This window comes from Phlebotomus argentipes, unplaced genomic scaffold (genome assembly GCF_947086385.1).
Source record: "Phlebotomus argentipes unplaced genomic scaffold, Phlebotomus argentipes genome assembly scaffold_18, whole genome shotgun sequence".
NCBI lineage: Eukaryota > Metazoa > Arthropoda > Insecta > Diptera > Psychodidae > Phlebotomus > Phlebotomus argentipes.
The window spans coordinates 10772844-10798847 of record NW_026776177.1 but is presented as its reverse complement, the minus strand read 5'-3'; the positions used below and the strand labels follow the sequence as shown (position 1 = coordinate 10798847).

At 41.6% G+C, this 26004-nt stretch overlaps 8 protein-coding genes across 15 annotated transcripts; 5 read left to right on the top strand and 3 right to left on the bottom strand.

The window, feature by feature from the left end:
- The first annotated feature begins 112 nt into the window (after positions 1-112).
- Positions 113-1187, top strand: LOC132260435 (cyclin-H). The gene is made up of 2 exons (XM_059758536.1): positions 113-210; positions 285-1187. Exon 2 carries the CDS (start codon positions 300-302, stop codon positions 1155-1157), a length of 858 nt encoding a protein of 285 aa, XP_059614519.1. The 5' UTR covers positions 113-210; positions 285-299; the 3' UTR covers positions 1158-1187.
- Positions 1182-2236, top strand: LOC132260436 (zinc finger and BTB domain-containing protein 41-like). Its single transcript, XM_059758537.1, has 3 exons — positions 1182-1482; positions 1536-2032; positions 2107-2236. Exons 1-3 carry the CDS (start codon positions 1337-1339, stop codon positions 2217-2219), a joined length of 756 nt encoding a protein of 251 aa, XP_059614520.1. The 5' UTR covers positions 1182-1336; the 3' UTR covers positions 2220-2236.
- A 306-nt stretch (positions 2237-2542) lies between these two features.
- On the top strand, positions 2543-4276 carry LOC132260433 (uncharacterized). Its single transcript, XM_059758531.1, has 5 exons — positions 2543-2831; positions 2885-2957; positions 3093-3243; positions 3305-3452; positions 3509-4276. Exons 1-5 carry the CDS (start codon positions 2698-2700, stop codon positions 4059-4061), a joined length of 1059 nt encoding a protein of 352 aa, XP_059614514.1. The 5' UTR covers positions 2543-2697; the 3' UTR covers positions 4062-4276.
- A 1091-nt stretch (positions 4277-5367) lies between these two features.
- Positions 5368-6702, top strand: LOC132260431 (zinc finger protein 425-like). Its single transcript, XM_059758530.1, has 3 exons — positions 5368-5579; positions 5633-6255; positions 6324-6702. Exons 1-3 carry the CDS (start codon positions 5455-5457, stop codon positions 6641-6643), a joined length of 1068 nt encoding a protein of 355 aa, XP_059614513.1. The 5' UTR covers positions 5368-5454; the 3' UTR covers positions 6644-6702.
- LOC132260429 (oxysterol-binding protein-related protein 2) lies at positions 6696-14361 on the bottom strand. 8 transcript variants are annotated; one of them, XM_059758519.1, is made up of 9 exons: positions 13689-14361; positions 13340-13630; positions 12779-13282; positions 12046-12698; positions 8622-9101; positions 8362-8559; positions 8081-8303; positions 7665-8011; positions 6696-7603 (listed from the first exon to the last, which is right to left on the bottom strand). In XM_059758519.1, the coding sequence occupies exons 1-9, from the start codon at positions 14226-14228 to the stop codon at positions 7495-7497; spliced, it is 3345 nt and encodes a 1114-aa protein (XP_059614502.1). In that variant the 5' UTR covers positions 14229-14361; the 3' UTR covers positions 6696-7494. The 8 variants fall into 8 exon arrangements, with proteins under 8 accessions (XP_059614502.1, XP_059614503.1, XP_059614510.1 ...); XM_059758520.1 differs by having other exon boundaries at positions 12803-13282; XM_059758527.1 differs by lacking the exons at positions 12046-12698; positions 12779-13282; positions 13340-13630; positions 13689-14361 and adding exons at positions 9485-9635; positions 11529-11710.
- Positions 14362-14816: 455 nt separating this feature from the next.
- On the bottom strand, positions 14817-18162 carry LOC132259910 (FMRFamide-like neuropeptides 1). The gene is made up of 3 exons (XM_059757726.1): positions 18007-18162; positions 15390-15768; positions 14817-15325 (listed from the first exon to the last, which is right to left on the bottom strand). The coding sequence occupies exons 2-3, from the start codon at positions 15766-15768 to the stop codon at positions 14967-14969; spliced, it is 738 nt and encodes a 245-aa protein (XP_059613709.1). The 5' UTR covers positions 18007-18162; the 3' UTR covers positions 14817-14966.
- A 1911-nt stretch (positions 18163-20073) lies between these two features.
- On the top strand, positions 20074-21702 carry LOC132259848 (cyclin-dependent kinase 9). Its single transcript, XM_059757643.1, has 2 exons — positions 20074-20329; positions 20621-21702. The coding sequence occupies exons 1-2, from the start codon at positions 20166-20168 to the stop codon at positions 21657-21659; spliced, it is 1203 nt and encodes a 400-aa protein (XP_059613626.1). The 5' UTR covers positions 20074-20165; the 3' UTR covers positions 21660-21702.
- A 6-nt stretch (positions 21703-21708) lies between these two features.
- On the bottom strand, positions 21709-22815 carry LOC132259849 (large ribosomal subunit protein eL19). Its single transcript, XM_059757644.1, has 3 exons — positions 22773-22815; positions 22301-22407; positions 21709-22239 (listed from the first exon to the last, which is right to left on the bottom strand). Exons 1-3 carry the CDS (start codon positions 22775-22777, stop codon positions 21737-21739), a joined length of 615 nt encoding a protein of 204 aa, XP_059613627.1. The 5' UTR covers positions 22778-22815; the 3' UTR covers positions 21709-21736.
- Positions 22816-26004: the final 3189 nt, after the last annotated feature.

The following is a 26004-nucleotide window of genomic DNA, read 5'->3' as shown; positions in this document are numbered from 1 at the left end:
AGACACTGGATTAATAACTTCGTGAGACGCACGTGAGATTAGATGATAAAAATCTGAAAATAAAAACACTTTTTGGCGAAGCGACCCTTGAAGCGACCAGAAACCGATGAATGATTGCCAGAACTGAGTGAAGTTGGCTGCAAAAATTTTCTACACGCGTAATAAAATACCACTTCTCCGGTTTGTTGTCACGCTTTTCCTCGGCGGCATGTGAGTTGTTTGTTTACATACGGAAAAACAGCCTTTTCACTGTCTCTTTGGTGCATTTTCTGCCTCTTCTCCAGCTCGGCTCTAGGAAAATGTATCCGCAGAGTTCCCAGAAGAAGTACTGGAAGTTCAGCAATGAGCAGCAGCTGGCAACAATGCGCGCCCGGCACAACCAGGATTTCATTGCCAAACACCAGGCAAAGTGGGACTCCAGCGGAAAAGCCGACTTTTTCCTGACCGTAGATGAGGAGCGACAACTCCTGCAGCACTACTGTGTCAACATGAAGGAGTTCTGCAAGAGATTCGAGCCAGTGATGCCGAAATCTGTGATTGGATCAGCATTTCACTACTTCAAGCGCTTCTACCTTTACAACTCACCCATGGATTATCACCCAAAGGAGATTCTGGCCACTTGCGTCTACCTGGCGTGCAAAGTGGAGGAGTTCAATGTATCCATAGGTCAGTTCATTGGCAACATCAAAGGAGACCGCTCAAAGGCGATGGACATCATCCTCGCAAATGAACTGCTGCTCATGCAGCAACTCAACTACTACCTCACCATTCACAATCCCTTCCGGCCCATCGAGGGGTTCCTCATTGACATTAAGACGCGCTGCTCCCTGGTCAATCCGGATCGTCTGAGGACGGGCATTGACGAGTTCATTGAGAAGACTTACCTCACGGACATCTGTCTGCTCTATGCGCCATCGCAAATCGCCCTCGCGGCGGTGCTTCATGCCGCCAGCAAAGAGCAGGAGAATCTCGATCATTACGTCACAGAGTCACTCTTCCAGAACTCCAAAGAGAAGCTGCCTGTCCTGATCGAGGCCGTGCGGAAGATCCGATCGATGGTGAAGGCGATAGACATTCCTCCCAAGGATGTGATCAGGCAAGTTGAGAAGAAATTGGAGGCGTGCAGGAACCAGGAAACAAATATGGATCGTCTGTAAATCATTCTTTTATAAAACTACTTGTTTCTTTTGGCCATAATTTTATATTCTCAATAAAATTCCCTGCAAGCTCGGGGATTCCCATATCTGCGCTAACTTCAGAGTTCACTGGATTTTGGTCAATTTCATCCTGAAAGTGAGGTTAGAAAGCAAGGAAAAACGTCAACAAAGTACACAGAATGGAGAGAAAAATTGTTGTGAAACAAGAAAAACATTGTCCTGATTACTACAGTGGGACATATGAACATGAGAAGCAATCTTTCGACTGCGAGATGGCGAAGGAAGAGTACGAAATGGAAGAATTGACGACGCCAGACTCCAAAACGTATGATGTCCCAGTATCACTGTTATTTCCTGTTAAAGTCTATTGTTTTTCAGGACATCAGCATCGAAGCACTCGAATCCTTTGATTGAAGATGATGATATTGCTAGCTTCAAGATTATTAGGCCTGAGCAACACAAATGTGAGAATTGTAATAAGACATTTTCCACAAAGACCTGCTTAGACAACCACATGAAGCCGCAGGATTGTTTCCAATATCAAAAAAATGACGAGGGTATGCAAAATGTGCAAAATGATGAGACTTATGAGACAGCTGAGTGCGAGAGCTGCAATCTTACATTCAAGAACAAAACTGCTCTCGAAATGCATTTGAAAATTCGGTGTTCAGCGAGCTGTTTAAGCAAATATGCTTCCTGCGATATTTGCAAAAAAATATTCAAATGCAAATACTCTCTGGATACGCATAGAAAGAGTCATTTTTACGTACATTCAGTATATTCATCCAAAGGCTGCCCTAATTGCAATAAGATAAGGATGATTAGGGGGGTCGTCAAACAGAATTGCACTGAAAAGTGCGTTAAGGGGTACTTAGGTAAGTTTTCTTTACTTTACTACGAACTGTTTCTGCGACGATTGGAATCTTTGTTCTTGATCCTTTCATTTCAGGTTCTATTCGTACGTGCAGAGTTTGCAAGGTTTTCTTCCGGAGTCGTGAAAGAAAGTCGCAAGCAGAGACAAACACACTTGATAAGTGCTTCAAATGTATTTCTGAAGCGTAGATTTACGAAGAAAACATTGTTTGCAATTTCGTATTGTAAGAATTTGCTGTGGCCGTTTTGTGGCTCAAATTAGATCCACATTTCCTTATTGACGAATTTAATGCATTCAGCAAACATTTTGTATTAATAAATACTTATTTGTGTGAATAAATATTTATCAAATAATATATCAGGATATCATTTTGTACCCAACAAATTCATTTTCAAGAGCGTACAATAAAATTACAAAAGAATTTTTAGTTACCTTTAGTTCAATTCTTCATACGACGAAGGGATAATCGCGTCTCGTGACAAACTTCATATTCTTTACTCACTGACAGACACCGTGGGAATAGGAAGGAAAATACTCACCACGCGTGGTGAAGAAAGAGATAACAGCTATCAATTTTGGCCAGACAAATGCTGAGTTTCACCATTAGCAAACGTCAAATAGTAAGCCAAGATAAACAAGCCGCTGAAAGAAGTGTGCAGGAAAAACATGGATATAAAGGAGGAAAACGAGTATTCTGATTCTTCGTCTGACTCATATAATGTCGAAAATCATATAATTGACTCCGATATTGTGAAAAAAGAGACTGAAATCGAAGACGTGCCGATGCCTCCTGCCGAAAGGTATGAGTTTCAAAATCCACTCCTTATTTCTCAGTAAAATGTTCTTATTCTAGGAATTGTGTCGTGGAAAAAGTAAGGAGCGAAGGAGGGGAAGAGAACGCAACTTTTGAGATTCAAGAAGTAACGGTGAGCAACGCTATATTTGACTTAAGTAGAATATTTGAGAAAAATAATCTCATGGCAGTACATCTTCTGCATCTTCTGAATTTGAATTAAACAACACTGTATTATTTCCTCTCTTTTTTGGGGTACACAAAATAGTCGTGGAATAACGAAATGCGCAAAAAATTAATTCAGTTAGTCTACAACGAACCCTCACTATGGAGAAGAAGTTCTGGTTTTGATCAAAAATCTTTGCGCCACTACAACGCACTCAAGTGGCGAGAAATATCCAGGGTATTTGGAACAACTGGTAAAATTTTTAATGATCTCATAGCACATCATGGATATATACAAAGATTTATCTTTTTTAGACACTTCAGCTCAGATAGAATGGGTGAAAATGAAAAGATCATTCTATAACAGAAACAAGATGATACTTATCAATGGCAAATTCGGAAAGGCTGATAGCAAATACAGTTGTTTCTTCGAGAGCTTGTCATTTCTCGAAGAAAACCGACAGTAAGCAGAATATGAGCATATTTGCATAATGTAGTAATGAATGCTATTTTTTATAGGACGACGAGCAAATGTTATATTCTTCGTCAATACGAAAAATCAGGCGAAAGTACTCTGTGTGTTAATAAGCAAGTACAAACAGATGATTTTCTTGAGGGCGGGTCGCGTGATGCACTCTTGAAGGCAGGAAAAAAGAGACATCAAAGGACTGCTGAACCAAATTCCATCAGAGAGGTTGATGCTTCCGGAGAGAACAAGATAAACAGTGACCCCTGTTCATCGAGATCAATTACCTCTATGAAGAATACTGCAACTGCCAATGATATTCACGATTGCCAATCTTCCCATTCAACTGATGAAGAGGAAGAAACTCCCACAGACCACAGAGAAGACATTTACGACTGTTTAAACATCCTAAGTTCAGTTGTAAAGTATAATTCTCTCCAATTGCTGCAAGTGAAAAAATCTCGTTGTGTGACTCTGCCTGAGGCTTTTTCGAATTACTTAAGATCATTAATGATAAACATGCCGCCTGAAAAATTTAATAAGTTTCATTGCAAAATTTTGGAAATTGTTGCTGAATATTTAAGAGAAGAGAAACAATCCACATAAGAACTATTTGTATCGTTTTCATAAGCATTCGATGCAATAAAGGAAAAGAAAATATAACAATGTAAAGTTGCTGCATGGGAAAAGCGGGGAAAACGAATCACAAATCATTTACAAGAGAAGCACGATGAAGTGTTAACCGGTATGTCAAGAACATATGTTTTTGACGTTTTTTTCGCTTAACTTCACAACGTAAAGTGTCTAAAAAGTAAACAAAATACTGAGTGTTTTATTATGTTTCGTATTCTTACTGAGAAGCGTGAAAAACAATGGATATAAAAGAGGAAATTGAGGATATTCCGCATTATGATGAAACTGTGGAATTTATAGATTGCGCTGTTTTCGTGAAAGTAGAGGATAAAAGTCAAGAAAATGAAGTTCCTACTCTTGAAAGGTAATGACAATGAAGTTTCACACTTTCACCTACTAAATCAAAATCCTTCGCGTTTAGGATTCCTGCTTCCAGTTTCAGCGGTCGGGATTCAATGCAGAAGGAGCTCAAGTTGTGTCCAATTTGTGGGAAGACTTTCAATACAGGAAATGGCTTTGCACTGCATAAATATTACGTTCATGATAATAAGAGGTCATACATTTGTCACATCTGCAATAAGCAAAGCACAACTGCGTATAGTCTGAAGAGACACATAAATACCCACGTTAAGGAGAAGAATATCGAGTGTGCTTATTGTGCAAAGAAATTCAGGGACAAGTCGATTCTTCGTAAACACTTAAAGAAGCACATTGAAAAACCTCGGCCGTGTCCTGTTTGCAATATTATGCTAAGGAACTCAGAATCACAGAACACACATTTGAGGGAATCTCACAATGTAAGCTTAAAAACCTCACAACCAAAGTCCTGCCACATCTGCGGAAGGATTGTAAGAACTCAATATCATCTTGATCGACACCTTACGATCCATAATAAGAAGGAGGATGAGAAGAATGGTCAATGCTTTGAATGCAGAATATGCCATCGAAAGTTCCGTCGGAATTATATGTTACAAAATCACATGACGAAACACAGCTCAGGCAAATGCAAATCCTTTACATGCGAGATTTGTAATCAAACTTTCACTTCACAAAAGCTTTTAGTTAAACATAAATGGATTCATTTTCTTTGATTTCGAAAGGCCGCCAAGTTCCTATCTGGAAGAGCATTTTGATGAATTATGAAGAAATCTGCCATTATTTATCACGAATTATTATTACGTTTTTGTATAGCAAATAATCCAAATAATTAATAAATGAGTAAAAGCAAAAAAAAAAATTTTATTCCATCAAGGGTTAACATTTTATTCACAAATGTTGCCTAACTTCACTATGAAAAGAAACGCGACTGTCAGAATCATACGGAGAAAAGTTGTAGGAGAAAAAAAATACTCGTAATGTAGTGAAAATGGATATAAAAGAAGAAAAGGAAGATCCTGAATACTGTTATAAGTCTGAAAATCAGTTTATTGAGAGCATTATTGTGAAGGAAGAATATGAAATTCAAGAAAAGACACCGGTTTATCATCAAAAGTATGATGTTAAATTGTGACTATTACCTCTGCTAAAGTTTGTCGTTTTTCCAGGAAATCTGATGATGATATTAAGAAAAAGCTGCACAAATGTCCAATTTGCGCGAAGGAATTCAGTTGCCTACGACAGCACATGAACACGCATTCTGATGAGAGAAATTTCGAGTGTGCATATTGTTCCTCAAGATTCAAGACCAAGAAGTATCTTCGCACGCACATAACAATTCACATTGAAAAGCCACGACCATGTCTAATCTGCAAAAAGATGGTGAAGGATTCGAAGAGGTGCAGAATACACATGTGGCAGAAGCATAAAGACAGTAGGAAGGAGTTCTTTTGCGGAATTTGCGCAATTATGTTCACGAATCAGTTTCATTATGATCAACATGTGGCGAAGCACGACAGTCAATGCAAAATATGCAATCGCACCTTTACGAAAAAGGCTCAATATTTGAAGCACATGGCGATAATGCACAGCTCTGAGAAACCCTTTTCATGTGATATTTGTCAGAAGTCTTTTAAAGTCAAGCAGTGGCTGAGAACACACCAAAAGATTCATTTATCCCCAAATGATACGCCTGTGAAGTGTCCTTATTGCAGCAAATCATTTAGAACTTCAATTCGATTGCACTCTCACAAAAGCTATGCTCATAGAGGTCTTCCTCTCACGATAACCGGTGAGATTGTCTGAATTGTCGTTATCTCTAAGCGCAGTGGCACTAATCTTGGTACTCTGTTTACTCAGATCCTCCCTTCAGCTGCAGTGTCTGCAAGGAAGACTTCGCACTCCTGGATGACCTGAAGAAACACGTTCCAATCCACAAGCCAAGAAGAATAGTAAAGCCTGCAACCTGCGCAATTTGCAAAAAGACCTTCTGTGGAACATTCAATCTCAAGATACACGTTGGAAGATTTCATAAAGAATCGGATCTTCCAAAGAATTTTAGAAAGAACCGTTTCGAATGTTCTACGTGCACAAAGAAATTTCAATGTTCAGCGAGTTTAGAGAAACACTCAATTTCTTGCGCAAAGATTTCAATCAAGCTACGCAAATCACGCAAATAACAAATTGTACAAAAATGTTCTTATGAGCGAAAAAGACACAATGCAATAAAAATTTGTTTTTTAATTCACACCATTTATTTACTGAATTTCTTCTCCTCAAGATTGCCCCATAAATCCAAACAAAGTACAAGACGAAAACTTTATATAATATATATATTTCAAAAATAAAATTGTACGAGATTGACGAGATTATACTTTCCTAAATAAAAAAAATCATTTGATTTTTAATAATTGACAAAAAGCTGAAGAAAAGATATGGCAAATATCTTTGGAATGATTTCTAAGTACATTTTATCGTTCTCATCCTAATTTAATGGAATTATTAATTTACAATCTCACTTCTCTGTCTTCTAAGTCTATACATGCAGAGCTAAAAGCCTCATATTCATAGTTTTATAGTGTTTTTTTTTCACCTATTTTCTCCAAAATCTTTGGCACATCACAAAAAAAGAACAGTTCTGTGAACTTTTGCTCAAATAAACACCTAAATTGCCTACATTTTCAACCACAACCGGACGTCCTAGCGAAGCCAGCTGAGATCTACTGCTCAAGACTATTTCTCTAGACAGTTATATTTTCGTGGGTTTTCAACAATTTTGTGTGTGAATGTGTGTGATTTTCTGCTCCAGGAAGCGACTGGCGACTGAAGGTTCGTGTTGAAGACAAAGATTGAAATAAATCTCCCTAAAACTGTCCCTCCAATACAAAAATATACAGCATTTTCATCACTTCTCCCATAAAATGTCTCTTAAGTAATAGAAAAAACGTCTTGATGTGTCTTTTGAATTTTCCCAAACGGCTGGAAATATCATTCCTGTGAAGATGTGTGTCTTTACGTGTTTGCTTCCTCTTTAGAAAATATCCGGGTCCAGGAGAGAGTCGTAGTTCCGATCCCAGTATCCGCCGCTGTACAGCCAATCCTCCACTTTGTTGTGCGGATTGAGTCCGCTGGTGAACCACCTGCAAAACAATACAGTTCAGTATTTGGCAAATATTGGAAAAAGTCAAGCATTTAACTTACTTGGGCATCCATTCCTCCGCCTTCTTTCCTTTCCTCGCCTTCCTGGCGTCTCGTTGCTTCTCCTCAAGGCGCGTCTTCTCCGCCGCCGCTCCGTCAATATCTCCCTCCTCCAGTTTCCTGATATCCGGCCTGAGACGCGAATCCGTGGGACAAAGCGTCACTGGAGGCTTCATGCCCGGCTCCAACTCGTTGAGTCCCATCGCAAAGAGAGTGAATTGATAGTACTCAGCGGCATTCTCAGGCCTCGCATCAGCTTCCCAGAGGGTCAGAGAGTTGGGAATGTCTATTGAGTAAGTGGAGTCACACTTCGGAATCTCTCCATCAGGAGGCTCAGGAATGTCATCAGACTGCAACGGAATATGGGCATTTAATAAAAAAAATCAAAGACATTTTGATCAGTCAAAGATCTGTCGTACTTCTTGAACTGAGAGACTCTTGAAAGACGACATCTTGAGACTGTTGAGCTTCGACAGAACCTTCCTAGGCGTATGGGCGGGAGATTCATTGGGGCTGCGACTCCTCTCGTCGCCCCTCTTGAACTTATGGGCATTCTCCTTGAAGTACTCCTCATACGACGCCTGATCCGTACACTTGAGAAACTCTGTCCACTTACCGTAGATGAAGAAGAGCTTCTTTTTGCTGCAAAGCAACGATGTTGATAAGATGTTGTTGAAAGTGTAGTCTTAGAAACACTCACTTCTTGTCAATGATGTAGCCTTCAACACGATGGAGATCCTTGGAAGCCCATCCGGCAGGTTTGAGTGTCACCACAGCCCTGTGTCCTGTTCGATGACTCGTGATCTCCATCGTGCCGTAGTGCTCCATCCAGAGCTTCCCCACAATGATGTTGTGCACGCAGCAATTCACTCCGGACCACGTGAAAGCGTCTCCAGATCTGCACAAGGAATGTTTCAACATCATTTGTACACTGACATGGCATCTTACATCTCAACTCACTTCGGAAACTCAACGGTGACACAACCCTTGGGTTGAATCTCCACGCTCTTTCCCCAGAACTTGAGCTTCGGATGAACTGATCCGTGCACGATAAAGTCTCCGGACTCAGCGTGAAAAGCCGTGACTGGTGGATGATGGGACACCTGCTCACACACCACGCGATACTCCGGACGCTGAAGTTCGTAGGTTTCGCCCAGAAGGGGATTGAAGGGCTTCCCCAGACGATCCCAGTTAGACGCCAGGGCGGAAATGGCGAAAGCCGCCACGTACTTGAGTCTGTCCACAGTGTCCTCCTGCCTGGCGGCCACGTGAAGCAGTCTAGCGTACTCCATGTGCTCCGTGATTCGTTGTAGGAAGCTCAGCGGCTCGTTGAAGATCACCGGCATGGTGATCTTGCTCAACTCCTTCCCGATGCAGTTCTTCAGCACAGACCAGATGCTGAAGTCGTTGCGCGAAAACATGGGCACTGGCAGGAATTGCCTAGTCGATAATGTTAGAGTTAAATCTAGGCTTGTTACTAAGAGGAAAAGCTACGCTCCATGATTCATCAAAGCTCAAACACCGGAAATCAGACCACTTGCGTATACTTCCATTACCTTTGAAAGGTCTCTCTCGTTTCTCCCGGTTCAACTTAAATTGAATTGCAAAGTCCTCTTCGCCCATTTGTTGCACCCACCCCAACAAGTTGGCAAACCCGACCCGTAATTCAATTCAAACCCCTCCCAAATCCACGTTCAACAACTCCACATGAACTTCCCATGCATACTGCAGAGTTTCGTGCCAAATTAAGAATCGAGGGTCCTTTTTCTGTTCCATCCCAAAGCTCGAGGGTTATTGGAAAACATCTTCGCAAGAGCCCGTACCTGTGCTGAGAGGACTTCTCCTCCCCGCCGTCATCCTGTTGCTGACTGCCTTCGGCCATCGTGCGCAGAACAATTTTTTCCACTAGATTCCCTGCTTATTTATCTTCCTAAACTCCCACCCAAACAACCACATTGAGTGCCTCAGTTTATCCTTCATGAGAAGAGAAAAGCCGCGGAGACAATTGGAATTATGTCTTATTTCTCACATTTTTCACTCTCACTCAAAATATTTCTGGGAGTGGGAGAAGTGTTATCCTAAATTTTTAATTTGACCCAATTCGGCGCATGACTACACAAAGTAAAGTGCATGCTATGGACGCAATTTCGGGGGCTTTTCATTTTTTATGAAAACTTCCACGATGGCATGAAAAATTTAAACATAAAAACTATCAACAGAGTTGGGACAAATACGTTGTTGAGCATAAATGATCATATTTCACAGCTAATCTAAGTAATAAAAAGTGCGTGAAAATGTTTTAAAATCATCAAAAAGGGAATATAAAATTCGTCATATCTTCAATCTACCTTCTCAACTCTGATAAGAGTTCGCAATTGCAATATGAGTGTAAATATGGATGCCCATGAGAGCAAATTATTCCTATGCCAAATAACGAGCTGCGTCCCATCAATTATGCAATCATCCCATCGACGTCATCAGTCATTAATCTTGCGCCCTTCTTGTCACGCAAAAACAACACACGCTTTAAGCTTTTCCCCCTTAAAACTGATTTTCTTTTGCTGCGAAAACAATTTCCTCTCCATTTAATTACACATCAAGATGGAAACATGCGGATAAATTACTTTCAAATGGAAACTGAAGAGTGAGAAGAGCTTCTATAAGCTCTCATTACAATCGGATTTGCACGCGGGCGTGGGCAAAAGTTTCAGTCGAAAGTTTCACGAGGTAAATTAGAGAAACATGAGCCGTACGGAATTCCTAAAATAACACCTACAAAAGCAACAAATTCATTCTCATTACATTTTCACATCAGGGATTTTCATTAGAGAAAAAAGTTTTGCTCCCTTGAATTGGAATATCTTCTTTGTTTTGCCAAATTCACAGTCCATTAGCGCATTATTTTCTCTCTCTCTCTCTCTCTCAAAAAAGTCTAGATATCAGTTTAATAGAGAGCATCTTTGATGTAATGTAGCTTCTATATGAAAAAGAAAGTCTAATGATGAGGAAGAAATATGGCAAAAGGTTCGCTTTTTAGACGTTAAATGGAATGAGAGGAAAAAAGTCGTTTTGTAATGGATTTTTCTGGGTCAAGGTTCAGCGATTGACTTCTCGTGCGAGCGAATTCCAATGAAATCCAGGCAGAATTTTCTTTGATTCTCACCACATTTTGCTCCACATTTCTTTTTCACTCCCCCAGAAGAATGTTACAGGAAATTGAATTAGTCGGTCGCTCCTCAGAGAGAGAGCATATAAAGTGTGTTCCAGATCGGATGTTTCACAAATGCACACTTTGACTGTGAAGACATCTTGTGCAACACACTCTGTGACGTAGTTTTCTCGTCTGTTCCCCCCCCCCCCCCGGAAAAAAGGGGAAACCTCAAGCAATTTTCCTTCCTTTCTCTGTGCAAACAAAGTGAGAAAGAAAACACAATTTCGGGTGTAATTCAATAAATCCCTGAGAGAATCACATTTTTGTGGAGAAAACTCAGATGAGATTTCATCTGGTCTACAAAACAAACCGTCACCCAATTCTCTTTAACCCGCGCGATTAATATTTTATCAGCTGAACAAGTTCAAATGCCATTCCATGCTTTTTCACTGACCATAGCGAAAGTTGCTCAACTCTTTCACTCTAATTGCATTATTTCGCTATTGATTTTGCTGTTGATTTTCGTGTGTTTAGCGAAAAATATACACGACAATCATCAGACGGCACGCCACATTTTCCTCCCTCTAAGCCTTTAAATAGAATATCTTGGACAATACCATCATCAGTTTTAGGAGTGAGAGTGAATATTTGTGGAATAAATCAATAGAATAAGGCGAGTTTTCTCTGAAGGAATCACAAAGGAGAAAAAATGCTACCAAGAAGAAATAACTCAAATATTGTTTATATTTTTTGTGAGATAAACACGTTTTACTGCTGTTTCTACCACAAAATCAGCTTTTGCAGTCGATGAAAAAGGGTGGAAAACACCCTAAATCAGCCCAGAAAAGCTCACAAGAACCTCTCCAATGAAGAACTTCACCACTTGAAGGCCCGCGATGGACTGAAAGAACAGTCACAGATAACGATTTCCTTCAGACAGCCACGCAGACGCAGCTTTTCGCCCACCCACCCGACGAACAGGGTGTTTCTGTGCCCAAAATCCCTCCCCTACGAACCATTGTCCTCGTGATGAAGTGTCTCGGAAATGAGACAAAGTTCGCCATTCATCACTAAAGACGCTCGTCTCTCTTGTTGCTCTCCTCCCGCCAAAAAGGAAAGAGCCAAAGCAGACCATAAAGGATTATCGCTGCTGTTCTCTTTTGCGCATAAATTTTCTGTGTCTGACGCGAGGCATTGATTGGAGTGGCAAAAGCATGAATGAAGTCGACTCACCTCTGTCTAAAGCCACTGCTTCTCATCTCCTCGTCACTCTTTCTCCGCTTCACCGCCTTCCTCTCACTAGAAGTCGGTCTCTCGTAGATAAACTCATCCCTGGCACATCGATAAGCATCTCCGCCTTGACTGAAGAGCGTCCCGCACGAGGAAGCAATCGAGACTCCGTCCACGAGCGTATCGCTGCTCCCGGACGAAGAGTTGCTCTCATTAGAGCCACGCCGGCGTCTCTCTGACGACAACAAATGCCTCCCGGAGCGCGTGTACGAAGTCCTGGAGTGTGTCACAGCCAAGTCCTGAATAGAGCCACTCGGTGAATTGAAGAGAGACTCCGCTGTGACGAGTGTGTCTGTGTCAGAGTCCGCTTCGAAGGCATCAAAGAACTCATCGTCATCCGTGTCGTAAATCCGGGGGCTCTTGTGGCTCAGACTACGCGGAAACGTCCCAGTTTCTGAGATGTGACTCGCCACAGATTGCTCAAGTTCGTGATGCTCCTTTGCCAACACATTGAGCGCCTCTTCGAGAACGCGGCACTTCTCCTGCTCCTGCTTCAGCTGAATCACACGGATGTCCTCTTGCTGGTGAAAGAGCGTCAAGCAGTGTTGCAGGGAAGACAACATATTAGCCGCCGTCTCGGAGACCAACTGAAAGCGCTGGAAAAACACCAAAAATCAGCCAATGGAAGAGTCATTCTCCTGGGCAAAAATGTAACTAAAACAAACCAAAAACTAACCAAAAAGCACAGAGCTTGATTTACCATCATCGCCGACATGGGCAGCGATGCTGAGGAATCTGTGGTCTCCAGGCTCTTCTGTAGCGCCTCGACTAGCATTGCACATTCTCCCAGTTGTCGCTGAAGCACTTCAAAACTGGCTGTGGCCGATGCCAAAGCGTCTGCCATGCATCCCAGCGGCTTCCCTCCTATGCTGCTGAACTCCTCGTCGCTATCAGACTTCCTCCGGTTGTTCCCCCAAAGATAGTGCGAGCTGTAGGCTGAGTGCTCATTGAAAGCGTTCATCCATTTCTGTCTGGCTACTTGAGGCGGATCGCCATTGTTTATCACGCTCAACCGATGAACAGCACCATCATTGAAGTGCACAACAAAGGAGGAGAGATCAGCGGTGAGTGGAGTCACTCTAGCACTGTCCAGATACTTGTAATCCCGCCTTTTGTTAGCACTCACTGTAGAGTCCGCCCTGGAGGCGTAGTAATTCAACACACCTCGCTCGAGAACAGCCTGAACGACAGGAAGAATTGAGATAGGCGCATCTTATCGCTGCAATTTCCTACTCACCCATACGGGCTTCCACCCTAGGAAGCGAGATCTCTTCAGCAATGGCCCCTCGTATCGATTGGCCGTCTTCTGCACCTTTCTCACTGCCTTCACACTTAGCACCTGCAACGTCTGAGCGTCTCTGGCCAGATCCAGCGCCAATTGGCCTCTATTATTTCGAATGCTGGTGTCAATTCCATTCTGCAAGAGCAGCACTGCTGTCTCCTTGTGACCTCTGTATGCAGCGCAATGCAAACAGGAGTTTCCCTGGGCGTCAACACAGTTGATGTTGGGTGGATTTTCGTCCTTCAACTGCCCGTGGAGACAACATTACTATGGAAACATTCCAGAATACAGTAGAAATACATACCAAACCGCTAAGAAGCTCAATGTTTCCCTCCCGAGAGGCTGTCAGAAGCTTTCCTTCCTTTCTCAGTTGTTCCGTAGCCTCAGCAGCGCGCAGGAGCTTTGCAATCTCCTGGCCAGCCTCATTGGAGGGTGTCATGTCTCTGGGAAGCCTTCCCTCGCCATTGATTATGTTCACATTCGCATTGAACTGCAGCAGGAGCATCACGAGATCCTCCCGCCCTATGAAGGCCGCCTTGTGCAGAGGCGTGTCCCCGGCATCATTCACAGCATTTATATCAGCATTCCTGGCCAGCAGGATCTCCATCACCTCGCGGTGGCCAAAGTATGTGGCCAAGTGCAGAGGAGTCCAGCCCAGGTTGCTCTTCGACTGCCCTTTGCAGCTAATGTCAAAGCAGTACTGCCCGGCGTCCCTCTTCTCCAGCATGTTCCGCACCATGCTCAGGTCCCCATTCCGGCAGGAGCGCAGGAAGCACTCCTCAGCTTCGGATCCGGTGCTGCTTGAACTGGAACTGTCAGAACTGCCCTCCCCGGACTCGTTCATGGCCAAGAGCGCCACTGTGGCTGGAAGAATAGCGGAAAATGCAGAAGAAGTGTGCGGATGAACACTTGGATTTCTTATCACAGTTTTCCGGGAAGACTTGAGAATCCCCCGAGCTGAGAAGTGAGGAAAATACGCGAAAACTCGCGCAAGAGGAAACTTGTTTACAAAAGAAACACAATTTACTACACTGACGAAATGATTGAAAAATGACAACTTGACTTTTGAAATTTGCCGTTAGAATTCTATGTTTCAATTTTGAAGAAAAAGTAACAGGAAAATTATTTATATGGAAATTTGATTACAAACGTAAGCATTTCCTTCAATTTCGTAATGTTGTTCAAAAACTTCAATAACTAAATCCATGACACTGAAAGAAGAGATAAGAATGCGCAAATTCAGTGTCATGGAAATCGTTTGATAAGACGACCAAAAAAGTTTTTCCCTTCCTGAAAACTTTTCTTGTTTTATCTGTCCTTTCGGGGGGATTTATTCATATTTCTGGGCGGCATCGGGAGAGATTAGGCGGGCACGTGGAACATCTTCTAGCCATACATTTTTATCCAAATAAAACTTACCAGAAAATGCTTAGAAAATAATTTTATTATAACGGAAATGTACATATTTTTCAAAGAATGAGAGAAAATGGGAAAATAAGACAAGAAGGAAATCCCCAAACCAGCCAACATTGGAGATTTTCCCCTCTTATATTCCTCCACTGTCGGGACAAGTGAAAGAGATTCACTTGTCCGAGTCCTTGGCGATTAGATAATTTGGCGGAATAACTATGAGGTCATCTTCGTCGGCCAGCGAAGGCAGAACGTCCAGGAGTGGCTTCAGATTCTCTGCAATATCCTCAGAGCTCTCAGATTCAGCTTCTATCGCGGCACTATCACTGCGACCGAAGCGCATGAAGGGATCAGAACGGCCAAATCTCAGAATATTCCTGTTCTGAGGATTCGTCTGGGCGCCACTTTTGTCCTCAGCACGTCCTAGACGAAGGAAATTGGTCTTCTGGTTGCGTCCGAATCGCATGAAATTATCTGGTTTTGCATCATTCCAATCCATCTCATTGGCCTTCTTCCTTCTCAGCGATGGTTCTAAAGAAAGTATTAGCGAATATTTTTATAATAAAACACACAAAATCATAATCAGAAGCCTTACCATAATTCCTCCCGAATCGTATGAAATTGCTGTTATCTGGTCGACCAAGTCGCGTGAGACTTTTATCGTCACTTCTGCCAAATCGCATGAAATTATCGCCACTCCTTCCGAATCTCAGGATATTTTGCGGATTCGATCGCCCAAAGCGCAGAATATTCTTGTCCGCTCGACCGAATCTCATAAAGTTCTTGTCTACAGAACTCCGACGGCGCGCCTCAATGTCCATCCTGTCGCTCCTCGCGTAGCGATGCAGAGGCTCTTCCGAGTCCTTGGACGCCTCGTAATCCTGACCATCGACGACTTCCATCTCGGCCACGGCGCGAGTGGCGAGGATGATAGTGCAAAATAGCAGGATTAGTTTCATTGTCTCAGCCGGCATCTGCAAGTGCGGTGGAATTAGGGGAATAAGCTTAAATGTCCATTTATCGTGTGGGCATTTCACAGTGAATGGATAGGATGTAACCGACGTACATAACGCTAATTGATTACATCAACTGGCCATAACAAAAAACGTAAAGAATCTCGTAAAAACGCAAAAAGTGTCGACAATCATGCCATGAATGGGTTCTACTGAGCTTTTCAATTGAATTGAGAGAGCTTAAGCTGGTTTAACATTTAAAAGGCGCTGCATTCATGGTTGGATTAGAGGTTTGAATGCGTGTTTCTCAATATGTTTGCTAGTTTCCTGAATAAGGCCAATCCAAGGGGCGAGAAATTGTGAGAAAAAACAGGCTCCCAATGAATTCCTGGCACGTTAATCTCACAATCTAGCATCAAAGGTCTAATTAAACTACTGAAAAATTGTGAACACGTTCTATTTTGGGAAGCATCACAGGAAAAACAAATCCAGTGAAAGAACAAGTCATAAACATGCTAATTTTTTGGACACGAGCTCTCAACCTGTTGCCACCCCCTCAATTTTTTAACTACTCCCGCAGGCTAAACTCAGGAAAAAATTCTCATCCTCGAACATAATCTGGATTTGACTGATGCCTGAATTGTTTGTTATGGAATTTAAGTAAACAGAAATTGTGCTTCGAGCAAGAATTTTTCGCAAAAATACGTATCATTTCTTTGCGAATACACAATTTTTGAATTATTGCATTAAACAGAAGCCCATCATGAACACTCACGTGATAATTTATCATTATTTGCGATGGTGTATTTTTAATAATTAAAAACCACTCGAGAGTATCTTTCGGGGGAAATATTTTTATCAAGGTAAATTAATTAAGTCTCCTTTCGTGGTTTTTTGCTCTCTCACCCAATATTTCCTCTGGGCGACGAGGAAGAGATTCAGTCAAGGCGGAGATGACAAATGACGGCATCATCCGAACAAATAATTAATAATTATGACCTGATAATGTTATTTACATCTCAAATATGCCTCCGTATCCCGGAGAATATCTTCCCCGACTCGTTGGGCAGAGAAAGGGTTGTTCAAGGGTTGGATTCCACTTTTGTGTAATAAATAGTATCAAATTTCCCCATTCTAACGCTCCAACAAGCTCCTATTATAACTGCTAATCGCACTTATAATGTGACACTTTTCCAGCCATAATTATCAACTTCTCAATTCGCATGGGGCCAATTTTCCAGTGTGTGCAATTTTATTCATGACATCATAAAATTATGACGTATTTCGGGTGGTAAAATGGATATAAATTAACGTGGGAATTCTATAAAATTTTATCACATGAAATTAATACAGCGAAAATGAACTCTTGAGAGAGTTTTTCTTTCTTTCTTCAAAAGGGAAAGGGAAGAGTGTAAAAAGCGTTAAAAAGTATCGTATTCTCGCATGAAGTGCTTAAATTATATACTTAGTCGTTATTCTGAAGTCATTTCGCGACTTATTAAAACCTGTTGAGTCTCAGAGAATATTTAATAATTTGGATTTTGTTTAGTTATACTTTTTTGCCAGCAAATTCACGCAATTCTATGTAATATATTTTCACTTCATTCCACAATTTCTAACTCAATTTCCGCTTCATTTGATTGGGTATTTTGTTATCAAATTTTTCTCTTTTGATATTTCAGAGTTTTTCTGAAGAAAAATACACTTTTTTTCTCTAAAGGTTGTGGTCAAGAGAAAAAACCTCCTCATCTTGTCTGATAATTAGGAAGAGAATAAAATCACGTTACGACCTTATGGCATGAATTTCTAATGACCACTGGAAATTCTCAGAAGGGTTTCGCAGTGGGAATGACGATATCCAAGTCAATCAACTTGTTGCGCTTGTTTGGGCGTGAAACTTTATACATCGAGCCTTTGAAAGCTTTGAAATATAGAGAGTATTAGAAATTCTCTGGAGCAAATTTGTGAGTCTTTTGATACTGTACTTGGGATGGGAAACAGTACATTTTCCGCCTGTTGCTCGCGTGAGTGAGGGAAGCAGAAGAAAAAACCCACCCACTATGAAGATGTTGGCAGTACAGAGTACAAAGGAAAACCGCCGCTTTTTCCAAAGAATGATTGATGATGCGATAAAGACACATTTTATATTGCATGACAATTTTGGATAGAGGCAATTTGATGATAAAAGCACACAATAGATTAGTAGAGAATGGAATTATCATGGTGGATTGGGGAGGATATTTGATGCCATAGACTCACCACTAGAGAAGCTCCTTAACAAATCATTATCGAATTCACTATCGCGAGAAAAAGAAACTGAGGTAAAATCGGAAATTCACTGAGGAACTGCCCGTGAATTTCACTTTCAACACAATCAAGCTGAAGAGTTCTGCGACGAGAAGCAGGAAGATTCTGTCTGGTGGCGGCGTGAGAACGTCTGTCCTTTTATACTCATCGAATTCAGTGCACAGAAGCATCCCAACGAGCAGGCTCGAGAACACAATTGCCTCTCCTCAGTCGCTTTGCCATTGTATGTCGCCTCGTGCATTAACACCGCCGCGCTGACCATAAGAGGATCTCCTCTTCATCCTTCGTGCTACTCCTTGCGACGGGTGAGATGTGATTTCCGTTGGTGGAGCATAAATCACAGGCATCAGCATATCTACCCACGCACTTCATAAGCATGAAAATGGGCCAAATTGTCGTGCTGCTCGGACTTGTTCAACAACGTTGCCCAACTTGAGCTCTTGAATTGAGGGGCAGAAATGAGAAGACCATATTGCAGGCAAATTCGCTATAGAAAAACAATCCTAAATGTTACATAGGAAAAGTTTTTAAAAATTCTCAGAATTGATACAATTTTGTTAAATGCCGATTTGAGTATCTGAAACATACTAATCTTTTTATTTAGTATCTTTCAGAATTTCCTAAAATCCCACTTCTTTATTATACGCTGCGGCAACTGAAGTTCGGCATTCTTCTCGTGTGTATCGAAGACTTTAAAAAGTGATTTGATAAAATGTGACTTCGAAGGAAATTTTCTGATGTCCTTTCGCAGCCAAAGACATCACACGAGAAGATTTTATTGTAGAATTGTTTGAACTTTCAGTTCATTACTTCGTGTATGGCAAGAAAAGCTTACTAATCTGTTGTGCTAATCTTCCATTCAATCTGCTCTATGAATGATTTTCTCTCTGAAACCCCTTTGCGATTTTGTTCTGGTGAATATCTTATTCAACTGTGGGTGGTGTGATAACTAGTTGTCTTTCAGCGCATATCAATTAATTTGAAATATTGGTGAGTTGACCCTATTTGATATATCAATAATACCACTTGTCCTTTGCATGAAGATATTTCCTTACGCCCGAGGCATGCAAATTAGCATGCCTGAAAGATTCAATTAGGGCAAATCAAATTGAGTATTTTCTTACCACAATTTACAGCACGGATTGCCCTGCGGATTGCATAGTAATTCAATCCGATACTGCTGAGATGCTGACAAAAGTAAACCATTTTCAGACTGAAAGATATAATCTAGATAAGCGAAGGAAAACCAGAAAATGTTAGTTTTTAAGTCTCTTTAGTGTTGAAATCTTGGCAAACATTTAGTTTTTTAAGAGTTTTAACAAAATAATACGCAATCTTTCGAGTTGTGTGGCGTTGTATCACATTGTGGGCGCATTCACGCACCAGCACCGAGTCCGGGAGCCTCTTCAGCACCCTCCTACAGCACCATCCTGGGCTGTCTATCGCGGTTCGCATCGAACAGTGTCTGCTCATCCTGACTGTCTTCGTCCTCCTCCTCCGCCATAGGCAGGGGTGTCAGCTCCTGTGCACTGCGGTCCCCCAACACTCCGTAGCGGCGCTCCGCCCTCGACGTGCGTAGCCGGAATGAGCGAAAGAGTATGAAGAAGAGCAGCAAAATGCCAATTGCAGCGAATGCTAGAAAGGCAGTTTGCAGGGAACTATCATCTGACATGCGGGGCTTCACGGGTGCCCCAGTTGTATTGTTTCCAGAAGTCTCGGGCGTGGGAGAGTCTTTCTTCACGCTGTGCGACTCTTCGGCTGTGATTCTCATGATGATTCCCAGGAAGAGCGTTATACTAGCTTCAATGACGATTGATGACGGTCTGCCCAAGATATGGGGCACCATTTTCGCAGACAAGTGTGCGTAGTTACTGGGAAAACTTAGTTTTTGGGAGTTTCTGCACCTTTGTAAACACGGGAAAAAGTCAAAACAAGGTGTTAGGCTGCGTATATGCTGATGATATGTCAACGAGTCACCCGCATCGGATATACGCAGCCATTGCATACATAAACTGATGTCAGCTTGCAACTAACTTTAGTATTGTTGTGAAATTGTGCTTGTACATTTTGAGGGTGGAAAATCCTCAATTTCTAGCGTTCTCTCTGCAAAAATGGCATCATCAAGTCGTGATCATGCATCGCAGGCCAGCGCAATGACACAACCTATGCAGAGCCTCGCGGCGAAACAGAAATATATCGAGGAATACGATTTTCCTTACTGTGACGAGTCCGGGAAGTATGAGAAGGTGTCTAAAATTGGCCAGGGGACTTTTGGGTGAGTATTCTCGTCTGGATTTCTAACTTTTGGAAGCTATTCTATCTGCCAAGAGTGTAAGAGGAAAAAATTTCTTGTAAAATTGTCCGTGAGAGCCTGTAAAAATGAGAAGGACTTTTTCTTGCGAGATCTGGAAAGTTTTGGGACACCTTTTAAGGACAATGTTAAAATTGGCTGAGAAGATTCCCTTTTAACTATGGAAATGGAAATTTTCATGAAAATTAGTAGATTTAAGGCAAGAAATCGATGGAAAAAGAAGCAAACATAACCTCACTTTTTAATCTATTTCAGGGAAGTCTTCAAGGCACGAGAAAAGAAGTCCAATAACAAGTTCGTAGCCATGAAAAAGGTTCTGATGGACAACGAGAAGGAGGGCTTCCCCATCACAGCTCTGAGAGAGATTCGAATCCTGCAGCTGCTGAAACATGAAAATGTGGTGAATCTGATTGAGATTTGTCGAACGAAGGCTACCCAGCATAATAGATACCGATCCACATTCTATCTGGTGTTCGACTTCTGTGACCACGATCTCGCCGGCCTGCTGTCCAACATGAACGTGAAGTTCAGCCTTGGGGAGATCAAGAAGGTGATGCAGCAGCTCCTCAACGGACTCTACTACATCCACAGCAACAAGATCCTGCACAGAGACATGAAGGCCGCTAACGTGCTGATCACGAAGAACGGCGTGCTGAAGCTGGCCGACTTCGGTCTGGCCAGGGCCTTCTCCATAACGAAGGGCGGCCAGCCCAATAGGTACACGAATCGCGTGGTGACGCTGTGGTACCGGCCACCGGAGCTTCTGCTGGGCGACAGGAACTACGGACCGCCGGTGGACATGTGGGGTGCTGGCTGCATTATGGCCGAGATGTGGACGCGGTCACCTATTATGCAGGGCAATTCGGAGCAGCAGCAACTCGTGTTCATCTCGCAGCTGTGCGGCTCTTTCACCAAGGAAGTGTGGCCGGACGTGGAGAATCTGGAGTTGTACTCCAAGATGGAATTGCCCATGAATTACACACGGAAGGTGAAGGAACGCCTGCGGCACTACGTGAAGGATCCCCAAGGCTGTGATTTGCTAGACAAGCTGCTTCAGCTCGACCCCAAGTCGCGTATCGATGCCGACACAGCGCTCAATCACGACTTCTTCTGGACTGACCCCATGCCGACTGATCTCAGCAAAATGCTCTCGCAGCACACAACCAGCATGTTCGAGTACCTCGCGCCGTCGCGTCGCTCCGGGCAGATGATGCGCCAGCACCAGCAGCAAATCGCCGTTAATCAGGTGCAGTCTAAGCAGCAGGAGAATAGCTACCAAGATCGCGTATACTGATTCCCATACTCATCTTTTGTACAATAAATCACCCATCAAAAGTCCAAAATCTTGTCCTTTAGCGCTTTATTCCGGACTTACTTCCTGGACGCCGAGGCGAGAGCAGCTGCGGCTTCATCCTCCTTGGCGTGCAACGCCATGAGTTCCTGCTTCTTGGTGGCGATGCGCTCCTCGCGGCGCTTCCTGGCCTCACGAACGCGCTGACGTCTCGCCTCCGCCTGATCGTTCAGCATCTTCGTGCGCTGCTTCTCGGCCTTCTTCTTGTGGATGTACTCCATGAGGACGCGCTTGTTCTTGAACACGTTACCCTTGCTCTTCATGTACAGATCGTGATACAGGTGACGGTCGATCTTCTTGGCATCGCGGTACTTCTTCAGCAGACGCCTCAGCACACGCATACGCTGCATCCAGAGATACTTCACGGGCATCCTGGCGTTGGCAGTACCTTTCCTCTTTCCTGTGCCACAGTGGCGACCCTTGCGACGCGCCTCCGTGTTCTTGCGGACGCGGTAGCGGGAGTGCACCACCACAGGCTTCTTGATGATCAAACCATCCTTCACCAGCTTCCGGATGTTTTGGCCTGCAACAGAAAAAACGAGTCAAAATCCTCAAAAATCTCTAAACTCTACTTCTCCACTCACGGGAATTGGTGTTGGCAATCTCATTCACTTCATTAGGATCCAGCCACACCTTCTTCTTGCCACATCCCATCACGGAGGCGGCAAGCCTCTTCTGTAACTTGAGCGAACTGTGTCCGGAAAGAGAAACAACAAGATTAGTGAGGTTATGCTACAGAACCATAAGAAAAATCACAGTTCCGGGAGGATTTGACCAAGAATTTACCCCTGTGATCTCTCTATGGGGCACCATTATGAAATTATCGAAGGCTTTTCTCTGGAATCCCCGGAAAAACCAAGGAAATGTCAACAAATGAACCATGTGGAGTGCCTCAACAAATATCACTCTATTTCGCCTGTATTTTCTGTATATTGTACGTAATTTTCCCGTCAACTTTGCAGCACGGCACTGATTCATGAATTTTATATGGTTCTTGAGAGTCATTTCCTGAGTTTTCCAGAGATTTTCGGGAAAAATATGAAGAAAGACACGCACCTCATCTTGATTTCACCACAAACGATAGAGAAAGGAAGTGCCGGTGGTGAGTTCTGGGCCGTCAAATGTGTGTCATTTTTCGTGAAACACGATTGCAACGTAGCTGAAACACGCCAGTCGAGCGTTAGCGTCAGCGTCTGGCGATTCAGAAATTCTTAATTACTCAATAAAAGAACCATTTTCTAAATGTAACATTGAAACATATATATTTAGAGCGTTTAAAACTAGGTTTTAAAGAGTATTTAACCAGACATGATTTCTCTTTAATTGCAGGTCGATAAGGTCAACTGAAGTCTTAAAGGTAAGCAATTATTCTCCCATTTAGAAAAAAGGCATTGCAAGGATGGCAAAGATACGAAGAAGCGTGAGTTATACAGAGATGTGTGCGGTATGTATTTAAAATATTATTGGTTCCATTTATTTGTTTGCCATTGTGAGAATTATTGCTGAATACGAAACAGACAATTTGAGGATCTGTAACAAGAAAATATTATTTTCATATAAATTATTTAACACGAACTAAAAAATACTTTACTTGAATGACAGCCATAAGAGAAACATCGTACATTCCAGCGGCTTTAAGTCCAATCGGTTCACAAGAGTTCGTCATCATCGTAAGAAGAATTTTTTGATCGGTTAAGTTCATCTCGTACCAATTTGTGAGGTAAAGATTTTGGAAAATCTGCTCTGTTTGGAATCGAATTAATTCGCCAAAGAGGCACAAGAGCGCAAGCTGAATAACGAGTGTGAATAGAATCACATGCATAACAACCACATCTTTAAAAATTTGAATAGAGAAAATGATCACGAGGAAAATTGATGTGCTCATGAACAATTGAATGAACGACATGAACTTCACGAGATCATTGAAGGTGCCCAGAGTTCTGATCATTCCAATGTGCTTCTCAAGGATGCGAATTAAAAGATTCGGACATTTCTCCATTGCATCCTTGTCGTCCAGACACTTTATCATTCTGTTGATAATCTTGATGGACTTTATGACATAAATTCCAATAATGATAATTCCAGTGTCTGATAAAGCATTCCATGTTGTTCCCATTAATGTTGAAAATGCTTGAATCATCATATACGTTAAATGATAATCGAGAGTTAAATATGGGATTTTTAGAAAGATTATATCTTTGGTCACGAAAGTTAACACATATCCAATTCCACATATCACAAACAATGGTATGTAGAACCTGAAATAACAATACATGTAAATTGTCTTTAAAAATTCCGTATTTCGTGAACTGACTTAGAAAAAGTAATTGAAAATTCCTTTGCTTCCTTAATTTCTTCATTAACGATATCTCGTATAATTACATTATCTTCCTTCTCATCATGCAGAGCTTTTATCCAATCCACCAGAAGTTGGCACTCTTGCAAGAAAGGAATTCCTCCGAGATTTTTAAAGTTGAACTGAAGATATCCGAGAAGAATGAGTCCGCCACAGGTCATTCTCAGAATATCCACTTCTGTCTCGTCAGAGATCATCTCAAAAATATTCATGGTGTCAGTAATGCAAAAGAAGAGCGAATAGATTGTGCACCAAATAAATATGTAATCATATCTCGGTTCGTTTCGAAAGGGCCGAAGAATTCTTGCGCTGACACAGAATTTGAGAAACTTGTGAAAATCGAACAATATGGCAGTCATTTCTGAACACCTCTTATCACACTGTATTGAATAGTGAAGTGAGGAAGTCTTTTATATTAGCAAGATTTGCAGTCACAAAATCAATATTTTATGTAATACAGATGGCAATTTCCCCCGGGAAAAGTGCAAGACAACATTTCTCAACTAGGAAAGTAACTGACAACGTGTCAGAATAAAATTTTTCACGCTACATTGAATAATGTGTTAATTTATTTATATTTATGGGAAATAACACATTTGTTTTAACCCCACTTGAATGAATTTCAATTAAGCTGGGTTTCTGTAACTTGAGTGCTTGTAGTTTTCTTCGGTTTCGTTTTATTGAAATGTGTATAGATAGTTCTTGCTTAATTTCAATCCTAATTTTGATGTAGTTTTGGTGAAATTGATGAAGCTTGAATCTTCAAATCTGCTCTGTTTGGAATTAAAGCATCTCACCGAAAAGACACATAAACATTAACATACTGTAACGAATCCTAAATCGCCGATGTCCTTTTTATTACAAAGAATTTGGAAAGTCAGAAGATTAATATTTCTCAACTTTAGAAGCCGTTTTCATCAAAGAAGACTCGTGAGGATTTGACAACAAGGGTAAATTGTAAATTTCTACTGATATCTCGGATAGAGGCAGAATTATTTCTTTCACACTCTCAACATAACAATGTGCTGAAAGAGTGTCATTTATTGACACCGCGTGAGAGAACTCACACTCGTGGTTATCTGGCTAAAGAAACTCTATTTAACATGTCACCACTGACCAAACAGCTAATTTTCCTTCTCACACTGTGTGAGTTGTGAAAAGTGGGATTTCCGCAAGGATAACATTTGTCACATTTGTAATTTGTAGTCTGTTATGCAAGGCACAAGACATGCTAATGATGATTGAATAATAGATTGAAGGATTTGACTAGGTATATGTTCCTGTAAAATGAGACTTCGCAATCAAATTACAAAGGGATATTATTAAAGAAAACTACTGAGTAATGGAATGCAGACACAAAATAATAATTATGATTTGTTATTGTTGATGCCAATTTCCTTCAGGAACATCGCGATATTCAGGTTAAGCAATGAATTGTAAACTTTTATCGCAAATTTATTTTGAAGCACCAACTGTATTATTTGAATTGTTCATTTGCTTCCTTTTGATTCTGCATATGTGTATACATTATTGATATGAGAATCCACACAATTGTTTCCAGTCAAGCGAGGAGAGTTCAATTTCATTTCATTCATACCCAAGTACTCGTTTGCACGAGGTGAATTAAACCTATTTTCTCACTGTCTTTCATTTGATACTGTATTGGCCAAGATATTGACATTATACTCATTTTCTTTTACAACTCTCATCAGTTAGACATGGATGAACTTTTGGAAATTGCCAGTATTAAATTAAATTAATTTGAGCAAAGTAACGGGCTTAGTAAAAATCGAATATTCTTATACAGACATTCAACATTTATTTAGAATCTTCAACTTGAACAAGTGTGATAACAATTGCTGGTTTTGTTTATTTGCTTGTCATTGTGAGGATTATAGCTGAATACGATGCAGACAATTTAAGAATCTATAA

Bases quoted from the DNA above. Each gene is read 5' to 3' on its own strand.
- LOC132260435 (XM_059758536.1), top strand. From the start codon at position 300: ATGTATCCGCAGAGTTCCCAGAAGAAGTACTGGAAGTTCAGCAATGAG.
- LOC132259848 (XM_059757643.1), top strand. From the start codon at position 20,166: ATGGCATCATCAAGTCGTGATCATGCATCGCAGGCCAGCGCAATGACA. The intron at 20,330-20,620 runs GTGAGTATTCTC...AATCTATTTCAG, and splicing joins ATTGGCCAGGGGACTTTTGG to GGAAGTCTTCAAGGCACGAG.
- LOC132260429 (XM_059758519.1), bottom strand. From the start codon at position 14,228: ATGAACGAGTCCGGGGAGGGCAGTTCTGACAGTTCCAGTTCAAGCAGC. The intron at 13,283-13,339 runs GTGAGTAGGAAA...CCTGTCGTTCAG, and splicing joins TAGGGTGGAAGCCCGTATGG to GCTGTTCTCGAGCGAGGTGT. The intron at 7,604-7,664 runs GTAAGTTAAATG...ATTGTTTTGCAG, and splicing joins GCGGAGGAATGGATGCCCAA to GTGGTTCACCAGCGGACTCA.
- LOC132260433 (XM_059758531.1), top strand. From the start codon at position 2,698: ATGGATATAAAGGAGGAAAACGAGTATTCTGATTCTTCGTCTGACTCA. The intron at 2,832-2,884 runs GTATGAGTTTCA...TTCTTATTCTAG, and splicing joins CCGATGCCTCCTGCCGAAAG to GAATTGTGTCGTGGAAAAAG. The intron at 3,244-3,304 runs GTAAAATTTTTA...TATCTTTTTTAG, and splicing joins CAGGGTATTTGGAACAACTG to ACACTTCAGCTCAGATAGAA.
- LOC132259910 (XM_059757726.1), bottom strand. From the start codon at position 15,768: ATGCCGGCTGAGACAATGAAACTAATCCTGCTATTTTGCACTATCATC. The intron at 15,326-15,389 runs GTAAGGCTTCTG...TACTTTCTTTAG, and splicing joins ACGATTCGGGAGGAATTATG to AACCATCGCTGAGAAGGAAG.
- LOC132260436 (XM_059758537.1), top strand. From the start codon at position 1,337: ATGGAGAGAAAAATTGTTGTGAAACAAGAAAAACATTGTCCTGATTAC. The intron at 1,483-1,535 runs GTATGATGTCCC...ATTGTTTTTCAG, and splicing joins ACGACGCCAGACTCCAAAAC to GACATCAGCATCGAAGCACT. The intron at 2,033-2,106 runs GTAAGTTTTCTT...CTTTCATTTCAG, and splicing joins GTGCGTTAAGGGGTACTTAG to GTTCTATTCGTACGTGCAGA.
- LOC132259849 (XM_059757644.1), bottom strand. The intron at 22,240-22,300 runs GTGAGTGGAGAA...TTTCTGTTGCAG, and splicing joins GATTGCCAACACCAATTCCC to GCCAAAACATCCGGAAGCTG.
- LOC132260431 (XM_059758530.1), top strand. From the start codon at position 5,455: ATGGATATAAAAGAAGAAAAGGAAGATCCTGAATACTGTTATAAGTCT. The intron at 5,580-5,632 runs GTATGATGTTAA...TCGTTTTTCCAG, and splicing joins ACACCGGTTTATCATCAAAA to GAAATCTGATGATGATATTA. The intron at 6,256-6,323 runs GTGAGATTGTCT...CTGTTTACTCAG, and splicing joins TCTTCCTCTCACGATAACCG to ATCCTCCCTTCAGCTGCAGT.